At 45.6% G+C, this 19831-nt stretch overlaps 1 protein-coding gene across 6 annotated transcripts in view; it reads left to right on the top strand.

The window, feature by feature from the left end:
* Positions 1 to 19275, top strand: part of si:ch73-105b23.6 (fibrillin-2) — a 29677-nt gene extending 10402 nt beyond the window's left edge. For 4 of the 6 annotated variants that reach the window (XM_042066174.1, XM_042066169.1, XM_042066171.1 and 1 more), the window contains 17 exons: positions 1797 to 2394; positions 4682 to 4855; positions 5275 to 5489; positions 5984 to 6059; positions 6174 to 6458; positions 6825 to 7061; positions 7459 to 7611; positions 8842 to 9020; positions 9363 to 9555; positions 9810 to 9929; positions 10022 to 10141; positions 10348 to 10368; positions 10482 to 10549; positions 10757 to 10949; positions 11565 to 11687; positions 12979 to 13141; positions 18147 to 19275. In XM_042066174.1, coding sequence (XP_041922108.1) covers positions 1797 to 2394; positions 4682 to 4855; positions 5275 to 5489; positions 5984 to 6059; positions 6174 to 6458; positions 6825 to 7061; positions 7459 to 7611; positions 8842 to 9020; positions 9363 to 9555; positions 9810 to 9929; positions 10022 to 10141; positions 10348 to 10368; positions 10482 to 10549; positions 10757 to 10949; positions 11565 to 11687; positions 12979 to 13141; positions 18147 to 18285 — 3057 coding nt within the window. In that variant the 3' untranslated portion in view covers positions 18286 to 19275. The remainder of the gene's footprint in view (positions 1 to 1796; positions 2395 to 4681; positions 4856 to 5274; positions 5490 to 5983; positions 6060 to 6173; positions 6459 to 6824; positions 7062 to 7458; positions 7612 to 8841; positions 9021 to 9362; positions 9556 to 9809; positions 9930 to 10021; positions 10142 to 10347; positions 10369 to 10481; positions 10550 to 10756; positions 10950 to 11564; positions 11688 to 12978; positions 13142 to 18146) is intronic. The other 2 variants (XM_042066173.1, XM_042066172.1) reach the window with 2 other exon arrangements.
* Positions 19276 to 19831: the final 556 nt, after the last annotated feature.

Genomic DNA, 19831 nt, shown 5'->3' with positions numbered 1-19831 from the left:
ACAGGTTTAACATGTTCAATGACAGTAAATGCGAGGGATGAGATAGGATGGCCTGCTTCATTGAAATGTCGTGCGACAGGGGATTTTTCATCCTTCCATCTAATAGCGCTATTGTGTTCAATGATGCGTGCCCTCTTCCCTAACCCACCTTTATTCGCTCATTACAGGGCCAGAAATATAAGGGATTTTTTGGTCAGAGCAGACAATTACAGCTGCTTGCCAGAACAGGTCGGGTAAGACCACTACATTTGTGTGTTCTACTACAGGTGACAATTACAGCTGCTTGCCAGAACAGGTCCGGTAAGACCACTACATTTGTGTGTTCTACTACAGGAAAAAGTTATGCAATCAAACAGTTCACTACTTAATCTACTAGCAATGTGGTCTATTTAATCACATGTCCATGTAACAAACAATACGTAGGAAAAACTAATAGAAAAATAAAAACACGCTTCAAACGCCCGAAACGTTTGTTTCCCAGTTTTTTGTCTGTAGACTTGTTGTAAAAACCTCGGCTCTCAATACAAATTGGTATTAGTATCAAGCCCTTGAGTGCGCCTCTGCTTTTTTTTACTGTAACATACAATGACACAACAATAAAACCAAAGATCCTCGATTGTCATAAATGTTGTCCTCAAGAGGAAAGTTTAGTAAAAATAACTTTTTCTAGAACCCAAAAGGAACATTTTTATATAGGCCGGTAATTACCCAGAATACCTTGCTTTAAGAGAGAGAGGACTACAGCGTGCTTAAAGAAAACAGGAACTGACCAAGAAGATCAGCATACACAGAATGTATTCAGTTGGTAAATGATAATAGGGAGGGACTTATTCAACATCTCGGTTCTATTTGCATCGTGACATTTTAAAATACTTCCTTTTCTCTCAGAACGACATGACTTTTAATCTAATACCAGTGTGCAACTCACATGTTCCAAAATCTAAACCACACGTTATCTACATACCATCAATGGCTACCAGTTTCTTGTGGCTGTTCACACAGCTGGTAAACAGGATCTGGCTAAAGAGAGATAATCCTTATTTACCCTGAAATATCACTGTAACACTACCTGCTTTATTATGCCTTCCCATTCTTTCACATATGCTGAGAAGTAAGGTGAGGATAGTGGCTAGGGTGTGGTGCTGTTTGACCTGGTCTTTGTCCTACTTCAGCATAGGACTTACACATATGAAACTGTGTGTGTGTGTGTGTGTGAGTGTGTGCGCGAGCGTAAGGCTACGTCTACACTACGGCATATTTGTTTTAATTATGGATTTAAGAAACAAATCTGTTCCGTGTCCACAAAGACTGTTTCAGTTTGAAAGTTGTGTTGTGCATCCATATCACCATTACCATTATTACCACCACTCACACACAATGGCTCCGGCTTAAAACAAATAGGCCTACAGGGTCGCCGGCGGATCCAATCGTCCCGTTTTGGGAGTTCAGATACGATAGTGTAATGTAGACAGTAGGTCGGAACGTGACAATAGTGTTTTGGATTCAAACAAATATGCTGTAGTGTAGATGTAGCCTAGGTTAACTCGATCAGTCAAATAAAATAAAATAAAAAAAGTCAGACAAATCCTACATGAAATATTAAATGCATTAAACACGTGTGATCATTTTTGGTGGTTATTGAACATGAGAACAATAGATTAATGTGTGATTTATCTAAGCATTTTACAAAGTAATAAAGCAACAAGGAAAAAGCCCATGTTACAACTGCGCTGCTAACAAAAATTTAAGCATATTCTGATGTTCTTGGCCTGGTTAATGAGTGTCTGTGTCCATAGACCAATACATTCCAGTGTATTCTCACTACTGACGGAAAGCGCTCTTTTGGCCTGCTTCGCTTTGGAGACATGCTGTGGGGTCCAGGCCAGAGGATACACCACAACGCCCTGATTGGCTACACGGATGGAGCTGGCCACTTCCACAATGAAACCACCCTCCCCCCCGACAATCTGTTTGGACCTGGCGGCCGCTACCGACCCCAGGACGTGCCTGGGAACACGGGCCACTTGGGCCAGCTGGTGTACGACCTGACCGGGCCCACCGGAACCACGGACGACCCGCGCCGCAAGTGCCAGATGTGGGCGTTGAGTGAACCCGAGCCGGTGGAGTGGGCGTTGGGTGTGGCGCCATGCCCTTGCACCCGCACCCAGGCACTGGAGGACCTGGCGTTCGGACCGGAGACTCTTCCCCACACCCAGGAGGCGCTCAGGGAGATGAGAGGGCTGCGCTGGGGTGGCGCTGGTGGTCAGGTGTTTCAGTCCATCCTGTTCAACAAGCACGGCGCAGGGAAACGCTGCGTCTATGAACCACAGGGCCCCCTGCTGGCTGGATACAGCGAGCGCTACTTCAGCACCCACAAGACACAGCAGCATATAGGTAACACTTTAAACAGTCAGCTTATATTAATTGTGTAACAGATGTAAACAAAGTTTTTTTTGAGATGAAGCAACTATAATTCCTTGATTTCTGGAGTGTGTGGGAGAGCATTGTTGATGTGACAACAGCAGCTCAAAAACCATATTGAATCAGATGATAAGCATTTTTGAATGAACAGATCACTGAAACATTTAGAGAGGCTAAAATAGATCTAATAGCTGATTCCATTTATCTATTTTTTTATACATTTGGAACCTAATGCCATGCACATGGCAAGTTTTGTGGATCCTTTTGTGGATTTCAACTTTCCTGTAAGACAATTTTACAGTGTAATTCTCATAGATAGATGGTAATTCTCATACATGGTAATTCTCATACATGGTAGTTATCATAGATGGTAATTCTCATAGATGGTAGTTCTCTTAGATGGTAATTCTCATAGATGGTAGTTCTCATAGATGGTAGTTCTCTTAGATGGTAATTCTCATAGATAATAATTCTCATAGATGGTAATTCTTAGATGGTAATTCTCATAGATGGTAATTCTCATAGATGGTAATTCTTAGATGGTAATTCTCATAGATTGTAGTTCAGGAGACCTAGTTGTGGTCTCATTGTTCCATTTATGTTTTGAGAGAACTTAGATGAAGTTTTTGTAAAGTTCTACCATAGTTAAAAAAACATCACCAAGAATCTTTAGCAAAGTGTATAGGGGTTTGCCTCTAGTAGAGTAAGTCATTAGCGGAGTGAGTCTATCATGTACACATTCTGACATTATAACCAAAAGCAGAGGGGTCCCCTACAGTGAATAAGTCAGCAAAACAGCACAAGCAGAGCTGGCGAGGGTGAAGTGAGAGAGACTTATTAGCAGGTTGAGCCTGTAACATATGCATATTGTAATGAAGCAAGTAGCAGGTTGTCATTCACATCCACTTAGGTACTGAGTCAACAGGACAGCACAAGCAGAGTTTGGTGAGTCTGCAGTGATGTAGGAATATTATGGCAACAGAGCCAACAACATTGGTACAACATTAGCAAGTGCGCAGTGACAGTTCTATTACCTTAAAACAGTGTTTCTCAAACTTTTTCAGACGAAGGACCACTTAATCAATAAAAAAGAAACGCACGGACCACCTAGCTAAAAAAAAAAGATTAGACCTACTTCAACAGTATATTAGCCTACACAATAGGCCTACTCACTGAACCACCTTAATTTATGATTTAAACTGATGGCATAGCTTACATAGGCAGTGTTGCAGAACTGTTTGGATTTACATACAAGTTGGTTCAATATTGCAAACAACTCATCTATATTATATTTTACCACATCTGCTCGCGGACCACTTGGGATAGCTTGCGGACCACCAGTGGTCCTCGGACCACACTTTGAGAAACACTGCCTTAAAATAACGGCTTCAAACTCATGGTACACTGACATATAATACAGAGAATGAAGTCTCTGAAATCAATTAAGTCTGCCAATGCATGCCCAGAATGACATTGCACTGTGTAAAGCTGTTGATCAGGTAGGATCATGACGCTTTTAGTTGGTTTTTAAAATGGGATTATAGTGACGCCAATAGGCATAGATATGGATGATACATGAGCTAACATTTTGAGCAATGATACAGGGAACCACATAATGGTTTCCATGTATTCTGCTGATTCAAGAAACTGATTATTACAATTCTCAAGAACATTCTCAAGAGTTTGGTGTGAGAAGGGGGTGTATTGTGTGTGAGCAACCTATTCATCTTGCACTGGATCATCTTCCTGAAACTCAATATTCACAACATGGAAAATTGCTAAATCAGCACCAGTCAGAGGCTACATTCATTGTTTCACACTTTTATGATGTCATCACATCACCAAAAGTATTGAGTTCACCAAAAGTGTGTTGGTTTAAGTTATAAAAACATAAAACATGTTATAAACTGAACACATTTATATTTTTTTATTGTTGGCAAAAATATCATGATACCCTCTATGGTATATGAGCTACTTTGCTAAATGAGCCGTAGGCCTATAGGCTGTATTGTAAGCATGATTTATGCTATAATGTATATGTATGTATGTATGTGGGGGGGGGGGGGGGGGGGGGGGGTTGAAAAATCCTGGCTTACAGCCGTGAGGAGAAGAGTGCAAACAAGGAGCAGTTTTTGTATTATTCTCCCCCCTAGTGGATATATGTAGCATAGTTTTCCTTTGACTACTCTGCTCATGTAGGTTTACAGTCTGTAGACTCGTCATATGTAGGCCTACAGATGACCTCTGGTCTCTCTGCTAGATGGAGACTTGCTGCCCTTCCAGTGGTGCTGCATGCTCTCGTCTCTCTGTCACCTCTACCTGAGGAAGAGGCCCCTCGACCGCTGTCAAGGTTACGGATGGATGGGCTCAGGTGATGACCATGACGACACCAGCAACAGCAGCATACTGGCCAATAAAGCCATGCCTGGTATAGGTGAGAAGATGCTAAATATATAGTGGGATTATGTATAAATATCCTGTTTGTGTATGCATGCTTGCATATATGTACAGTATGTGTGTGTGAGAGTGAGTGTGTCTGTTCATAGCGGTTCATACTGTAGATGAGCGAGTGTGTCTCTGTGTGTGTGTGAGTGTGAGTGTGTGTGTGTGTGTGTGTGTGTGTGTGTGTGTGTGTGTGAGAGAGAGTGTGTGTGTGTGTGTGTGTGTGTGTGTGTCTGTATCTTGTTGTTCCTCCTCAACCGTGTTCTTTAATCCTGCAGAATTAATGTTAATAAGTGTGCATACATGTGCATGTGTTAGTATGTGGCATGTGTATGTGGTATATAGGGTATGCATATGAGCATATTTGACATACAGTAGGTCTGTAATGTGCAGTGACTCTCTCCTGTGCAGGCATGGCCTATGGCAGCCTCCACTTCATCACGTTTGATGGGTCCGAGTACACGTTCAAGGCTCTGGGGATATTTGTGGTGGTGCGCCTGTCCTCCAGCTCCGGCTCTAACATCTTCACCCTGCAGGGGGCGACAGACGTGCTGCACACCCACGGAGAGGCCCAGAGGGTGCCTGCCCTCGCACGCCTCGCAGCTTTCCACCAGGGCATAGGGAAGGTACAGGCTGTGTGTGTGTGTGTGTGTGTGTGTGTGTGTGTGTGTGCATGTGTGTGTGTGTGTGTTGTGTGTGTGTGTGTGTGTGTGTGTGTGTGTGTGTGTGTGTGTGTGTGTGTGTTGTGTGTGTGTGTGTGTGTGCGTATGCATGTGCATGTGCGTGTTGTGTGTGTGTGTGTTGTGTGTGTGTGTGTGTGCGTGTGTGTGTGTGTTGTGTGTGTGTGTGTGTGTGTGTGTGTGTGTGTGTGTGTGTGTGCGTATGCATGTGCATGTGCGTGTTGTGTGTGTGTGTGTGTGTGTGTGTGAGAAAAAGAGATCTGTTTTTTGAAACCCCCCCATACACAATAACTGTTACCCTTATTGTATTTTACTTTCCTCTTTAATCTAAATCCTTCAAAAAAACATTGCAATTCTATTTCTTGTATGCTTTGGCAATGGCAAAAAGAGACTGTTTTTTGAGAGATAGAATTTGAATCATGGATCTCTGTGTCTCAAAGGTGGAATGGATGCGTGCAGAGACCGAAGGTGGACTTAAGATCCTGGTTAATGATGTCAATATTCCTGTTTCTGTTGGTGAGCAATGATGTGGACACTAAGAAACATACACACACCCACAGCCTTTGTATCAATACATATGTAAGACTCTTTAAGGCCTGATCACACTGGCACCCTCTGGTGTCCTGGCAGGTGTGTTGCACGCCGAGGAGCGCTTTGCTGTGCGCTGCACGTCACTGAGCCGCTGTGCGGTGGTGTACGCAGGCGGTCTGCAGGTGGTGGTGTGGAGGGGGGACGCTGGGAGACTGGCCGTCATGGCGGAGGTGCCGCAGGCCTTCTTCAACCGCACCGTGGGCCTTCTGGGCCTCTGGAGCTCCCAGCGGTCAGACGACTTCCTCATGTCCAACGGCGAGCTGACGCCCTCGCCTGACGGCAGTCAGCCAACGGAGAGCCAGCTGCATGAGTTTGGCATGTCCTGTGAGTGTGCCCATATACACATTCATGCCGACACACACACACACACACACACACATTATAAACATATTCAAAAACTTTCACACATACAAAAACATGTACACGAATGGGTGAAAACACACACACACACACACACACACACACACACACACACACACACACACACACACACATAGCACTATAGTATACCAAGCATAACGAGTGTAACACAGTAACATATATGTCAATGAACATGTACATACTTGATATCTGTGTGTGTGTGTGTGTGTGTGTGTGTGTGTGTGTGTGTGTGTGTGTGTGTGCGCGCGCGCGTGTGTGTGTGTGTGTGTATGTGTGTGTGTGTGTGCGTGCCTGTTCCTCTGTGTGAAGGGGCTGCCCCATCCCCTGAGAGTCTGTTCCCCTCCCTCGTCCTCCCCTCAAAGCTGTTCGTGGCGGCCACCTCTGAGGAGCTCTTCTCCGTGAGCCCGACCACCCTGGAGCGCCAGCAGCAGGTGTGTCAACGCAGTCGGGAGTGTGTGCATGACAGCCTGGCCTCCGGTAACACACACCTGGGCCAGGAGACCCTGCAGGCCCAGCAGAGATACAGAAACCTCTCTCTGACCCTTGGTAAGCACGTCTGCTGGCGGACTAATAAACAACCATGGGAAAGCAATGTGAAGTGAACTAAAGCATACTGTAGACGTGCATGACGTATGTACCCATTCACATCAGTCCACAGCGGTCATTCACAGTGCTTTAGCAACGGAAGCTGATGACCGTGAAACAACACAAACAGATTGTGATTGATGACTTCTACTCACCTCTTTTTTTCCTCTTTGCTTCCTCCTCTCTTCTCCTCCCTCCTGCCTTTCTCCTCTCTATTTATTTCTCCTCCGTCCCTCTCATGTCCTCTCCCCCTTTTTCATTCATTCGTCCTTCCATCCATCCATTCATTAATTCATTCATTCCTTCTCTGTCTTATTGTCTCTCTGTCTTTCTCTCTCTTCTCCTTCTCCTTTGACAGCGAACATGCCCCCCATCATCACAGAGCCTACAGTGATCCGCTGTAGGGTTAATCAGACGGTGCGAGTGCAGGTCAGGGTTCAGGACCCTAACGATGACCCCTTCAGCTTCTCCCTACTCCACCCCCGACCTCCACAGGCCACCATTGGCAGCGGTCAGTCTCCATGGCAACCACTCACCAGGGTCTCAATTTGTGTTTGTCCAGTTTTATATTCCAATTTTATATTCTTTTTTTTTTTTTATTTGATATATTTTTTAAATTATTTCTTTAGTAGAACTCATAAAGTGTAGCTTCTCTGAAAATACTCTGATGATAGTATATTTGTTAGGCCCCTCAGGACTGCCTTAGATGTCAGTTTCACAGTAAGGAACCCATGGTTAGACCCCATATTTGGATTCTTGAAAGGTCCGGTTCTGACCTCCTCTATCACCTTTGCTCTGATTACGGATGCTTCCTCTCTGCCTTCCCTCTTCTGTACCCAAGTGTCTGTCGTATGCAAATTGTTCTAAATTGATCAAATTAGTGCATGTATATGTGTGCACAACCAGAGAAAAATGTATGTCAGCCATGCCCTAAACAGGACCTTATTAATCAAGTTTGAGAGGTCCACCCTGTGGCCGGCCCTTTAACATTAGGATAGATATGAGAGGTAAATCCGTAAATGTTGGGTAACCCTCTTGAGATTGTTTGTGCATTTTCTCATCCACACCATGTCATTCTAATGATGATGAACGTCATCTACAGTCCTGTGGCTGCAACTGGTCAAGCAGGGGAAATGGTCACTATAACCCCAGCGAAAATATGTTCAACCTTTATGGGTCAGCAAAGACGATTTAAGTACATGAAAACCATCTAGCTTTCGCTAAATCAGTAAAACACTTTCCCATTGCTACAGGACAAAAGAGGTTCAAACAAAGGTCAGCCATCTTTTGTGATTTGTGTATCTTTTTTTGGTAAATCCAGGCATGATTATGTGGCATCGTAGAGATCGAAAGCAGAGTATACATTCATAATCTCTGCATTGCTCATTGCGTTTCCTCTATGTGTCTCGGGATTAACAACAGGACAGCTGAGGCTCTTGATAATGCTTTTCTGAGAAACAGAAAGGGAAAACTTTTTTTTATCACTGTCTAAATATCATTGTCCTAAAGATAAAACAACATAACATGGTCTGCATTAAAATCTTTAAATTTTGCATTATTTATAATGTTTAATTAAGTAATTGAATGTGTTGGTAAGTATAATAATATCAAAGTAATAAAAGATCTCTGGTTGTTTAAAAGACTTAATTGTGTGTGTGTGTGTGTGTGTGTGTGTGTGTGTGTGTGTGTGTACATAAATGTTTGTACATCTACATGTGTGTGTGTGTTCTCTGTGACACAGGTGACGGTGTGCTGGTGTGGACGGCCCTGAATGTGCAGCCGGTGCTTGTATCGGTGCTGGTTAGTGACCACATGTCCAGCTCTCTGCTCGTGCCCGTGCTGCAGGTGTGTGCCTGCCTCAACGGAGGCACCTGCCAGTACAGCAGCGTCACACAGAACCACCTGCAGGGCAAGTTCCAGGTAAACACACACACACACACACACACACACACACACACACACACACACATTTCTGTGGTTGTGAATACCAACGACCATCCTACAATGTAATACATTTTATCTAAGTGTAAGAGTAAAAGGCAGAGAGTATGTGCATCTTTTAGGTGAAGACCTTGATCACTATCCATTCCGCTTGTCATCATATTACACAAAATTCTCCTCACACCCCTCTTGCTTTCCATCTAGTGAGTGCGGTCAAGACATCTCCAGTTCTGACCCGTGATATTCCTCATCATGTCCACCACCCTGCGTTATCTATCTCTCAGTAATGGTTTCCTGTCTCTACTCTACTGCCCCCTGTAGGTGGTGGGCTGCCTGTGCGCGCAAGGCTTCAGTGGGCCCCTATGTGGGAGCCGCACAGACGCGTGTCAGGGCGAGCCCTGTTTCCCTGGTGTAGACTGCTCCAGTGCCCCCCACTCCGACTCCTTCTCCTGCGCTGCCTGCCCCCAGCCCACCGTCAACAGCGGAGCGCCTGGCTACAAGTGCTTCGAGAACGGTGAGGGAGAACCTACCCACCAGCCTGTGAGGAAGTCGTTGGTCACGAGTGTTGTTTGAGGGTTACATGCACAATGTTTTGCTATGGATAGGTTATCATATGCCTATCTGAAATGTATGTGAAGATCTGAGATGGTATTTAGCGTGTTTAGCATGTCTAGTTTAGTGTGGTAATGTGAAAACACAAAATATTGGACCCTTTTTTGTGTCTTTGACGTAATGCGTTGTATTGAATGCTTTGTCGTGCTCCCACAGACTTCTGTCTGCCACCTTTCCCATTCCCCTGTCACCCAATGGCTGAGTGCTCCAGCACCGGTTATAACTACACCTGTGTGTGTAGGCCTGGGTACACAGGGAACGGACAAGAGTGCACAGGTAATGCTAATTAAACACACACACACACACACACATACACACACACAGACACACACAGACACTCACTCTCACTGATACTTGTTCACTCTCAGATATAAATGAATGCCTGGACCCTGCCACTTGTCCCAATGCCAAGTTTGAGTGTGTGAACACCCCAGGCTCAGTGCGCTGCTCCTGCCGCTACCGCAGAAGTGACCAGAGAGACGGCTGTGGTGAGTAGGAGCCGCCTGTCCAGACGCACAACCATGACAGCCTGGATAGTGGATCGGCTGTGTTTTGTTGTGTTGTGTTGTATTGTGTTGTGTTGTGTTGTGTTGTGTATCATGTGTGTTCTGTTGTGCTGTCTTGCATTGCTCTGTGATGATTTGCATTGTGTGGCCTGATACTTTGAAAATATGTTTTGTGCACTTCATCACAGGTGACTCCGCAAACCCTACAGGTAAATCCTGATTTTGATTTGTTTTTGTTTTTTGCATTGTTTGCTTGGCCTGTAACAATGCCAGCGCTTGTTGCTTTTTGCTGTCTGTGCTCAACTGGTTTTGTGTTTTTCAGGGTGGAATGTGTTCAATGTGTCCATGAGCTGGGCCAAAAGACAGGCAGGGCAGGAGGGCCTTACTCAGGTTAGCCGATTCTTCCATCTGAGTCCATTAAACACTAAATGATGCCTAACCATCTACTGCTCTGGAGAATCTGTGATTGACTGCTATGTGAGGATTCTAACAATGTAAAGTACAGTAAGTTCTAAATGAGGGATCTCATGAAGTGAGGGTTCTAATTCTGTGAGGGTTCTAACGAGGGTTCTAACGAGGGCTGCTGTTGCCTCTCAGCTGGAGCGGATCCTATCCATGGGCTTCCAGAACAAATTCTACAACGCCAGCATGAAACAGCATCAACCCACGCCACTGAGCGGACCCAACGAGTACCGCATCAACATGTCCAGTGACACCCCACACTGGTATGTCCAGGACTACCTGAGCCGGGTCGGCGGCTACTACGACATCACTCTGGCGGACGTTGGAGGTGAGAAGTACTCAGCTGGCAGCTACACATACATACATAAATACATGTACATAGTTTACATGTTCAGTAAGTCTCACACCAGCAGTATCTGATGTTGAAATACTTCAGGCTTTGTATGAACAGTATGAAGTACTATTTGAAACGTTCAAATCTAATTAGATGTATCTGGCCCTGGAAGACCTCCTGGGCTTGACACCTGTGCTAAATCCTTTATCCAAAGTTTTTATTTTCAAATCTCTCTCTCTCTCTCTCTCTCTTTCTCTCTCTCTCTCTCTCTCTTGTTCTCTTTCTCTCTCTCTCTCGTTCTCTTTCTCTCTCTCTCTCTCTTTCTCTCTCTCTCTCTCTCGTTCTCTTTCTCTCTCTCTCTCTCTCTCTCCCTCTCTCCTGTTGTCCTCCGCCTGCCTTCAGAGTGCCGATGAAGCGTTTGAGGTCACTTCACAGTGATCAAGTGGCTTTTTAAAACTTTTTAGCAAAGCAGTACCTACTTGGATGTAATAAACAGGCCTGGACAGCACTGCCCTAAGGCGTTGTGCTCAATCTTTGACTCACACAAGCATAAACACACACACACACATCACACACATCACACACTCTCTCTCTTGTGCCTGCCTTCAGACTTGGACGAGTGCAAGGCCAAGGAGGCGATGTGTGTGCCCCCGGCGGTGTGCTCCAACACCTACGGAGGCTACAGGTGTGTGTGCAACGGCACCGACATGGAGGCGCAGACCTGTGTGTTAGGTGAGTGTTCTGACATGGAGGAGGCGCAGTCCTGTGTGTTAGGTGAGTGTCCTGACATGAAGGAGGCGCAGACCTGTGTGTTAGGTGAGTGTTCGGACATGGAGGAGGCGCAGTCCTGTGTGTTAGGTGAGTGTCCTGACATGAAGGAGGCGCATACCTGTGTGTTAGGTGAGTGTTCGGACATGGAGGAGGCGCAGTGCTGTGTGTTAGGTGAGTGTCCTGACATGGAGGAGGCGCAGACCTGTGTGTTAGGTGAGTGTCCTGACATGGAGGAGGCGCAGTGCTGTGTGTTAGGTGAGTGTCCTGACATGGAGGAGGCGCAGTGCTGTGTGTTAGGTGAGTGTCCTGACATGGAGGAGGCGCAGACCTGTGTGTTAGGTGAGTGTCCTGACATGAAGGAGGCGCAGACCTGTGTGTTAGGTGAGTGTTCGGACATGGAGGAGGCGCAGTGCTGTGTGTTAGGTGAGTGTTCTGACATGACGTCCTCTCGGGCTCAGAGGACTCCCATCCTCCAGTGGTCAAACCAAAATATGAATATATCTTAAAGATATATATTTTTTTTTTTAAATAATTGTATGTAGTGTGTGTAGTGTGTTGGTTTCTATTAAAATATAATATATAATATGGATTTAATAATGTAATATAGATGGATCAATATAGCCATTAAAGATATAGCCATTTATTTTGACGATGTTTCGCCATATTTATATCAGTAAGAAAAATAATATTTTGCTGAATTCTTTAGTGACACTTGGTTCTGCTGTTATCACCCACTCCAGCACCATGTTTGATGTTTCAAATGCTCTGAGCTAACAGTCAGTCTGAAAGCCTCCTTAAAGGCCTGTCTGTTCCTGTTGACCCGCTGATGTCTCAGTGCTGATAAAAACCCTTTTACACCCGCAGTCAAGGCTGTGAGACTTTATCAATGTGTTTAATCACAGCCTTATGATATTATCAGGAGAGGAGACGGGGAGGGAGCACAGCTGAGGTCTCTACTTAGATGAATGGCTTGCTTCACTCTCTGGGATATCTTAGATACACAGGCGGCTCCAGCTTTGAAAGCTTCTCTTCCTCCTCCTCCTCCTCCTCCTCCTTCTTTTTGAGGTCTACTGTGCACACTGTCAGAAGAATGCCCGATATTCCTCGTGTGGGCTTGCATCTCTCTTTCCTTCAATCTCTTGCTTTTCCTCATGTTATATCTTATATATTCATTCTCACCCTTTCACCCATTCTCTCTTCCTCCATCTGTTTGTCCCCCTCTCATCTCACCCCCCCCCCTTCGGTCGTCCAGATCGGGATAGTGTGAACCGGACGGGCACTGCGGAGGCTGTGTCCATGGAGGAGCAGAAGCCGCTGATCCTGGGCCTGGTGCTGGGCATCGGCATCCCCCTGCTGCTGCTGCTGGCCGCCCTGGCCTGCTTCTGCTGCTCACGCAAGAGGACCGTCAGTGGAGAGTAAGCAACAGCACCCCCACACCCCACACTGCACACTACTACACTCACAGTTTTTAAATGGTCAGTAGTGGGAACTACTGTTGCCTTCATGATTTCCTTTTAAAAGTTTCTTATAAAAAGGAGATATCAATTATCAACAATGACAAGCCAGCTGGAACCTACGGCTCTCTCTCCCTCTCGTGAGTGCAGACGCGTTCCCAATTAAATGGATCGCATAATGTCACATTAGATCTGCTGCAAAGGAGATAACTAAGAGTTAACTTCGTTTAACATGATGTTATCTCTATTTAACATGATGTTTTGACATTGACATTGTAAACGTTATCTAAGGGGGTGAAAAGCAGTTTGCAGTAAAGCTAACCAACGTCGCCTCTATTGCAGGAAAAAAATAGCGAGCAGCCTGATAACCAAATGAAATGCTCGGCGGGCCGGATGAAAGTGCTTGGCGGGCCGGATTCGGCCCGCGGGCCGCAGTTTGCCCACCCCTGCACTACACACTGCACACCCCACACTACACACTACACACCGCACACTACACACAGCACACCCCACACTACACACCCCACACTGCACACCCCACACTACACACTGCACACCCCACACTACACACTACACACTGCACACCCCACACTACACACTACACACCGCACACTACACACCCCACACTACACACTGCACACCCCACACTACACACTGCACACCCCACACTACACACCGCACACTACACACAGCACACCCCACACTACACACCCCACACTACACACTGCACACCCCACACTACACACTGCACACTACACACAGCACGACCCACACTGCACACCCCACACTACACACTGCACACTACACACCCCACACTACACACTGCACACTACACACTACACACCCCACACTGCACACCCCACACTGCACACCGCACACTGCACACTACACACAGCACACTACACACAGCACGACCCACACTGCACACCCCACACTACACACTGCACACTACACACCCCACACTACACACTGCACACTACACACTACACACCCCACACTGCACACCCCACACTGCACACTACACACAGCACACTACACACAGCACGACCCACACTGCACACTCCACACTGCACACTGCACACTACACACTACACACCCCACACTGCACACTACACACTACACACTACACACCCCACACTGCACACTACACACTACACACCCCACACTGCACACCCCACACTGCACACTGCGGCTCCGCTTAACCATGAAGGAATAGAGGGAGGGCTACATAACAGGAGCATTACACATGCATTTCATTAAGGTACACAGTATTAAGGTAGAGCGTTAGACATGCATATTATTAAGGTACACAGTATTAAGGTAGAGCGTTAGACATGCATATCATTAAGGTACACAGTATTAAGGTAGAGCGTTAGACATGCATATTATTAAGGTACACAGTATTAAGGTAGAGCGTTAGACATGCATATCATTAAGGTACACAGTATTAAGGTAGAGCGTTAGACATGCATATTATTAAGGTACACAGTATTAAGGTAGAGCGTTAGACATGCATATCATTAAGGTACACAGTATTAAGGTAGAGCGTTAGACATGCATATTATTAAGGTAATGGCTTGGCTCAAAGCAGACCTGACATAAAATGGGGGAGATCACACCATAGCGTTCAATATAAATACATAATTTATTTGCATAAATAGAAAACGTCAGTATAATGTATAAAAGTAAAGTGTCGTGCAAAGTGTGTCTAGGGGAAATGAATAACCAAAACAAAACAACGCGACGAAGACGGAGGGAGCTCCCAGCAAGGGCTACACGACCGGCGACGGCTCTCTCCGAGCTCTCCCCATGGAAACCCGGCCTTCTTATATAGTCCAGCCCATTAACTACTAGGCGCCACCCCTGCACTCAGCACCCTGCAGGAGACAGACAGGCAACACATAGAATAAAGGGGCGGAGCCCCAAGAACAATCAACAGGGTCGTAACAGGTACACAGTATTAAGGTAGAGCATAGACATGCATTTCATTAAGGTACACAGTATTAAGGTAGAGCATATGACTGTGAGCACATGATTGAGTGAAAGGGAAATTGCATGAGAAAGCATAAGATTCCATGATAGAATATAAAGAAGATATAATAAAGTGCGTGGTGGCTGAACTCAACCACTAGAAGCCTGCAAGGATGCAGAAGCTGATTATGAATCTGGTAGCATATCTCTTCAGGCGTACATGTTGTTTTGTGGCAGTGCTCTATACTTCCTGGGCTTCTTAACACTGGACTGGTAGGCTACATATGGCAGTGGTGAGAAGTTACTATGAAGGACTCCCAACACCGCTGAAGAACTTGCAAAAACATGCCAGATTAAACCAGTCAGAACATGACTTAAAGCGACTCAGCGCACAAGTTACCATGAGTCAGAGACTCAGAGAGAGTGTCATACAGAAGAACAACAGAAACTAGAGCTGTACATCAGTTTGGGTTAGTGTGATGACTGGCATTAAAACACTTCTAAATCTTACATAATAAAGAGCACAGTCTCTAGGCTGTAAACACATTAAGACAGTGATGTGTATTGCACCTTAAGTGTACACCACATGCTATATATCGTTTTTAACATGCGGATGATGTGGAGTTAAATAGTCATAATATATTTATAAATTCATAATAGTATGTGGTTGATTTTATGGTGTGGAATGAAATAGTCATGATATATTTATAAATTCATAATAGTATGTGATTAAGCTACTAAGTCAGGAGGACCACAGGTGTCAGTTAGCAGTTCTGATAACAAAGTAGTGAAAGGATTTTAGAAGTTCTCCACAGAAGAGTATAGGTTAAATAATTAATATGAATGTGAAATTACAGTGCTGCAAGGGTCAAGGTTGATTGAGAAATTTAATTCAGCTCTGTTCAGATTTTAATTAAACTTATTCATTGCAAGAGCGCTCTTGGCTGCTAGTTAAGAGAAAATATTCAAAAGCAAAACCTTCAAGACCAGCACAGGCAGTTCCTCTGTGCGAATGAAGTTCACAGTAAGATTTTTCTCTACGCTTGTAATCTTTCCACAACCTTATACGATTCAAGGCTTTATGCCTTTACATGCATACATGCTCTTAGTTAGCGTAGCGTTCAGCTCTCAGTGAGCACGGCGCCAGGCATAATGAGTCAGGGGCCAGGCTCCTACACAATCTGGCCAAACGCTGAGTCAGGGGCCAGGCTCCTACACAATCTGGCCAAACGCTGAGTCAGGGGCCAGGCTCCTACACAATCTGGCCAAACGCTGAGTCAGGGGCCAGGCTCCTACACAATCTGGCCAAACGCTGAGTCAGGGGCCAGGCTCCTACACAATCTGGCCAAACGCTGAGTCAGGGGCCAGGCTCCTACACAGTCTGGCCAAACGCTGAGTCAGGGGCCAGGCTCCTACACAATCTGGCCAAACGCTGAATATTTTTTGCCATTTCAACGTCCACGGCCACATCATGAAATGCTTACCTCTCAGTGCTGGTTTTGTCAGCTTTTATGAGGAGGATGTTAAAATGCATACATCCACGCACTCCAATGTGCACTGGTGCAGTGATGTTGCAGTGAGAAGAACCATCTCCAATATTGTGCTACATCCATACATGACATTAAATGCACGTCTGTGCTTGCTTGCACAATGGACATGCAGATGTAAAGGCATCTTTGACTTGTGAAATACTGCTGTCGTGTCGATTAAATGAAAACCCCATGTTTGTCAGTATTGTCAGTGTTTGTCAGTGTTCGTCAGTATTGTCAGTGTTTGTCAGTGTTTGTCAGTATTGTCAGTGTTTGTCAGTGTTCTTTGTCAGTGTTGTCAGTGTTTGTCAGTATTGTCAGTGTTTGTCAGTGTTGTCAGTGTTTGTGAGTATTGTCAGTGTTGTCAGTGATTGTCAGTATTGTCAGTGTTTGTCAGTGGTGCTCCTGGATGTGCCCACACTGAGGCAGGGTCAGTGGTAGGGAGGTGCATGTAGTGCGGGGCCCATCTGGCACAGCTGCTCTCTGGGCTGTGTGGCAGCGTGGGCTCCATCCCACTACACAGCGCACCACCGCCGGGTGTAATCTGTAAACAACCAGCAAAATGTGACTGGGTCTCAGGGAAGAGTAATCCCAAAGACCAGCGGAAGGGTTAAAAGTGTGTGTGTATCTGTGTGTCTGTGTGTGTGTTTGTGTGTGTGTGTGTGTGTGTGTGTGTGTGTGTGTGTGTGTGTGTGTGTCTGTCTCTTTCTTTATCTCTGTCTGCCTGTGTGTGTAGATGTGTGTGCTCCTCCATCACTGGGGCAGGAGCACATGTGATCTGTGAGTGTAATACCGTGAAGGGGTCAGGGTCATGGGAGGTCCTACTCGGATTATGTTCTTACACTGAAAAAAGGGGACAGTCGATTGTTTACACCCCCCCACCCACAAACACACACACACACACACACACACACACACACACACACACACACACACACACACACACACAGACACATACACCACAACAACAACAGAGATATTCTGTGTTAGTGACAAAAACAAGTGAATGTAACACTTAGGAAATCTCTTCAGATTCAAGATGAATGGCGTGCTCAATTCCTTTTCAGTTTGATTTGGGTGCTCTTTGGTCCAAGGTAGAACGTCTAAGAGGCAGTGTAGAGAAAGAATTCTCTGATAGCCGAGGCACACACAAAAATGACATGTCCTAAAAGGACAACTTTAAAATGCCAAGAAGGAAATCTTTTGCCTGCCGAACTGGTGTTTATTTGACTGAGCCTAACACTGAATGGCCCCTAGTAGCATTTTGCTATTTCATGTTGCTATAAGTAATGAAATGCTAATGTATGTTCCATGTGATAGGCTTTACAGCCTCACATGTGACAGTCATAGCACAAGTGAGAGTGAAACATCTCCTTGACGTCTCCTCGATGTAGCCTCTGTTAACTCCATACATGTTTGTGTGTGTGTGTGTGTGTGTGTGTGTGTGTGTGTGTGTGTGTGTGTAGGATCCCCCGTTTGCTACCTGAGTGCCGGCAGGACCAGTTCAGCATGCCCTTTGACTACTCTAACCCAGCTTTGCACTACACCAGCCACTGCAGCCCACGAGTCCTGGATGGAATCACTACCCACAGAGGCCGACGATAACACACACACACGCGCGCACGCACGCACGCATGCACGCACACTATTTTCATGCTCAAATGTTCTTCCCACACTCCAACACAGATATAATCTCTTAACTGTTGTGCTGTATGTGTCCTGTATGTCTACAATGTACTGGAGATATTATATTATTTAACTTGAGACTTTGTGAGAGCCTGCTGAAGTAGTGTTGCGTGACATGTCAATAAAGCTCATATCCGTTGTGTGTGTGTAAGCTGCAGCATGTGTGTGTGTGTGTGTGTGTTGCAAGCAGCTTCTGCAACACTGATGTTAATGGATGTCATCCTTCACCTCCCCCGCACCAACCCCAGCACATGCCGATGTGTGGCAACCTAAGAGTGCACCGCACCATTCCCCTCGTCCTTGTGCAATCATGGCTTCCCCATTTCTGTTCAGCTACATCAGTTTGCTAGCACCGCAGACATGTGACATCTTTGATGCAAGACCCAGATTCTCTCTCTCCGTTATCACTCCATCATGGCATGATCACCTGTTTCACTGACAACAATGCATTGATGGGGCAGTGGATTGATGTCATTCTGCTACAGGCCCAACATGCTGCCCAGGTTCAATATGTTCAAGGCTGAAAGGTTTCCTCACCATGTGTATGGTCCAGTGCTAAATGAAATGACAATCTATGAGTTTCTCATGTCAAGGCCATTTTCTAATGGGGTGTATTGCCATGTTTTAAAGGGAGGTCGGAACAGTTAACAATCCCCATTCAACATAGTGTACATGTACTTTACTCTGCAGTCCACCGCCAAATGTACTTAGTGTCGCTGCCAGTAGAACTGATCTGGTGGAGAGAACAAGCAGGAGGGTCCAGCACTGTCCCAATGGCAGCAGGAGCAGGCTATCGTGGGCCGAAACGAAAAGCTTTGGCCGTCTGTCCACAGATTACTGGCTATATGCAGCCTACTGAATATGTCAGTATTTCCACACTGTGTGTAATGAACAGGGGAGGTCTGTGGAATGAGACATTTATAAAGACGATAATTAAAAATAAAATTGTGTATTCTGCAATCTCATTTGTTTCCCACATCAGGTGATAATGATTTTTTTTTCTCCCATCTAAAGAAGACAGTCGGCACAGTTGAGTCACAGTATTGATGCGTGCTGCAAAATACACCCTTAATCACTCTCGGACCGATCAATGCCCCGTCATTGGTCGTCTCCGTGGAAATGTAGTCTCCAGGCAACAGAGTTCTTCGAGAGCTGGAGAAGGCTTGTAGGGGCAGGATTTGGGGGATAACCTTTCAGACTGCTAATAATTACAGCAAGGCCTGGACATGGACTACCTGCACCGCATGGTAACACTATTCAGACCGTCTGTGGCTTTAATTAGTCAACAGAGAGCAAGGGGTAGCAACGACACAACACACACACACAGCGCATCATACATCAGGAGTAAGGTTGCCACAAAGATTCTCTTCGGGGTAAGCAGAGACAAGCTAGTCAGATGACCTTGCAGTACCTCCTGTCACCTTTGGGTGGCAACAGTGTGACAGCGGGAGAAGTGTGTGTGTGT

This window comes from Alosa sapidissima, chromosome 16 (assembly GCF_018492685.1).
Source record: "Alosa sapidissima isolate fAloSap1 chromosome 16, fAloSap1.pri, whole genome shotgun sequence".
In the NCBI taxonomy this organism is placed as follows: Eukaryota; Metazoa; Chordata; class Actinopteri; order Clupeiformes; family Clupeidae; genus Alosa; species Alosa sapidissima.
Note: the sequence above shows the minus strand (reverse complement) of the source record. Positions and strands in the feature narration are given on the sequence as shown.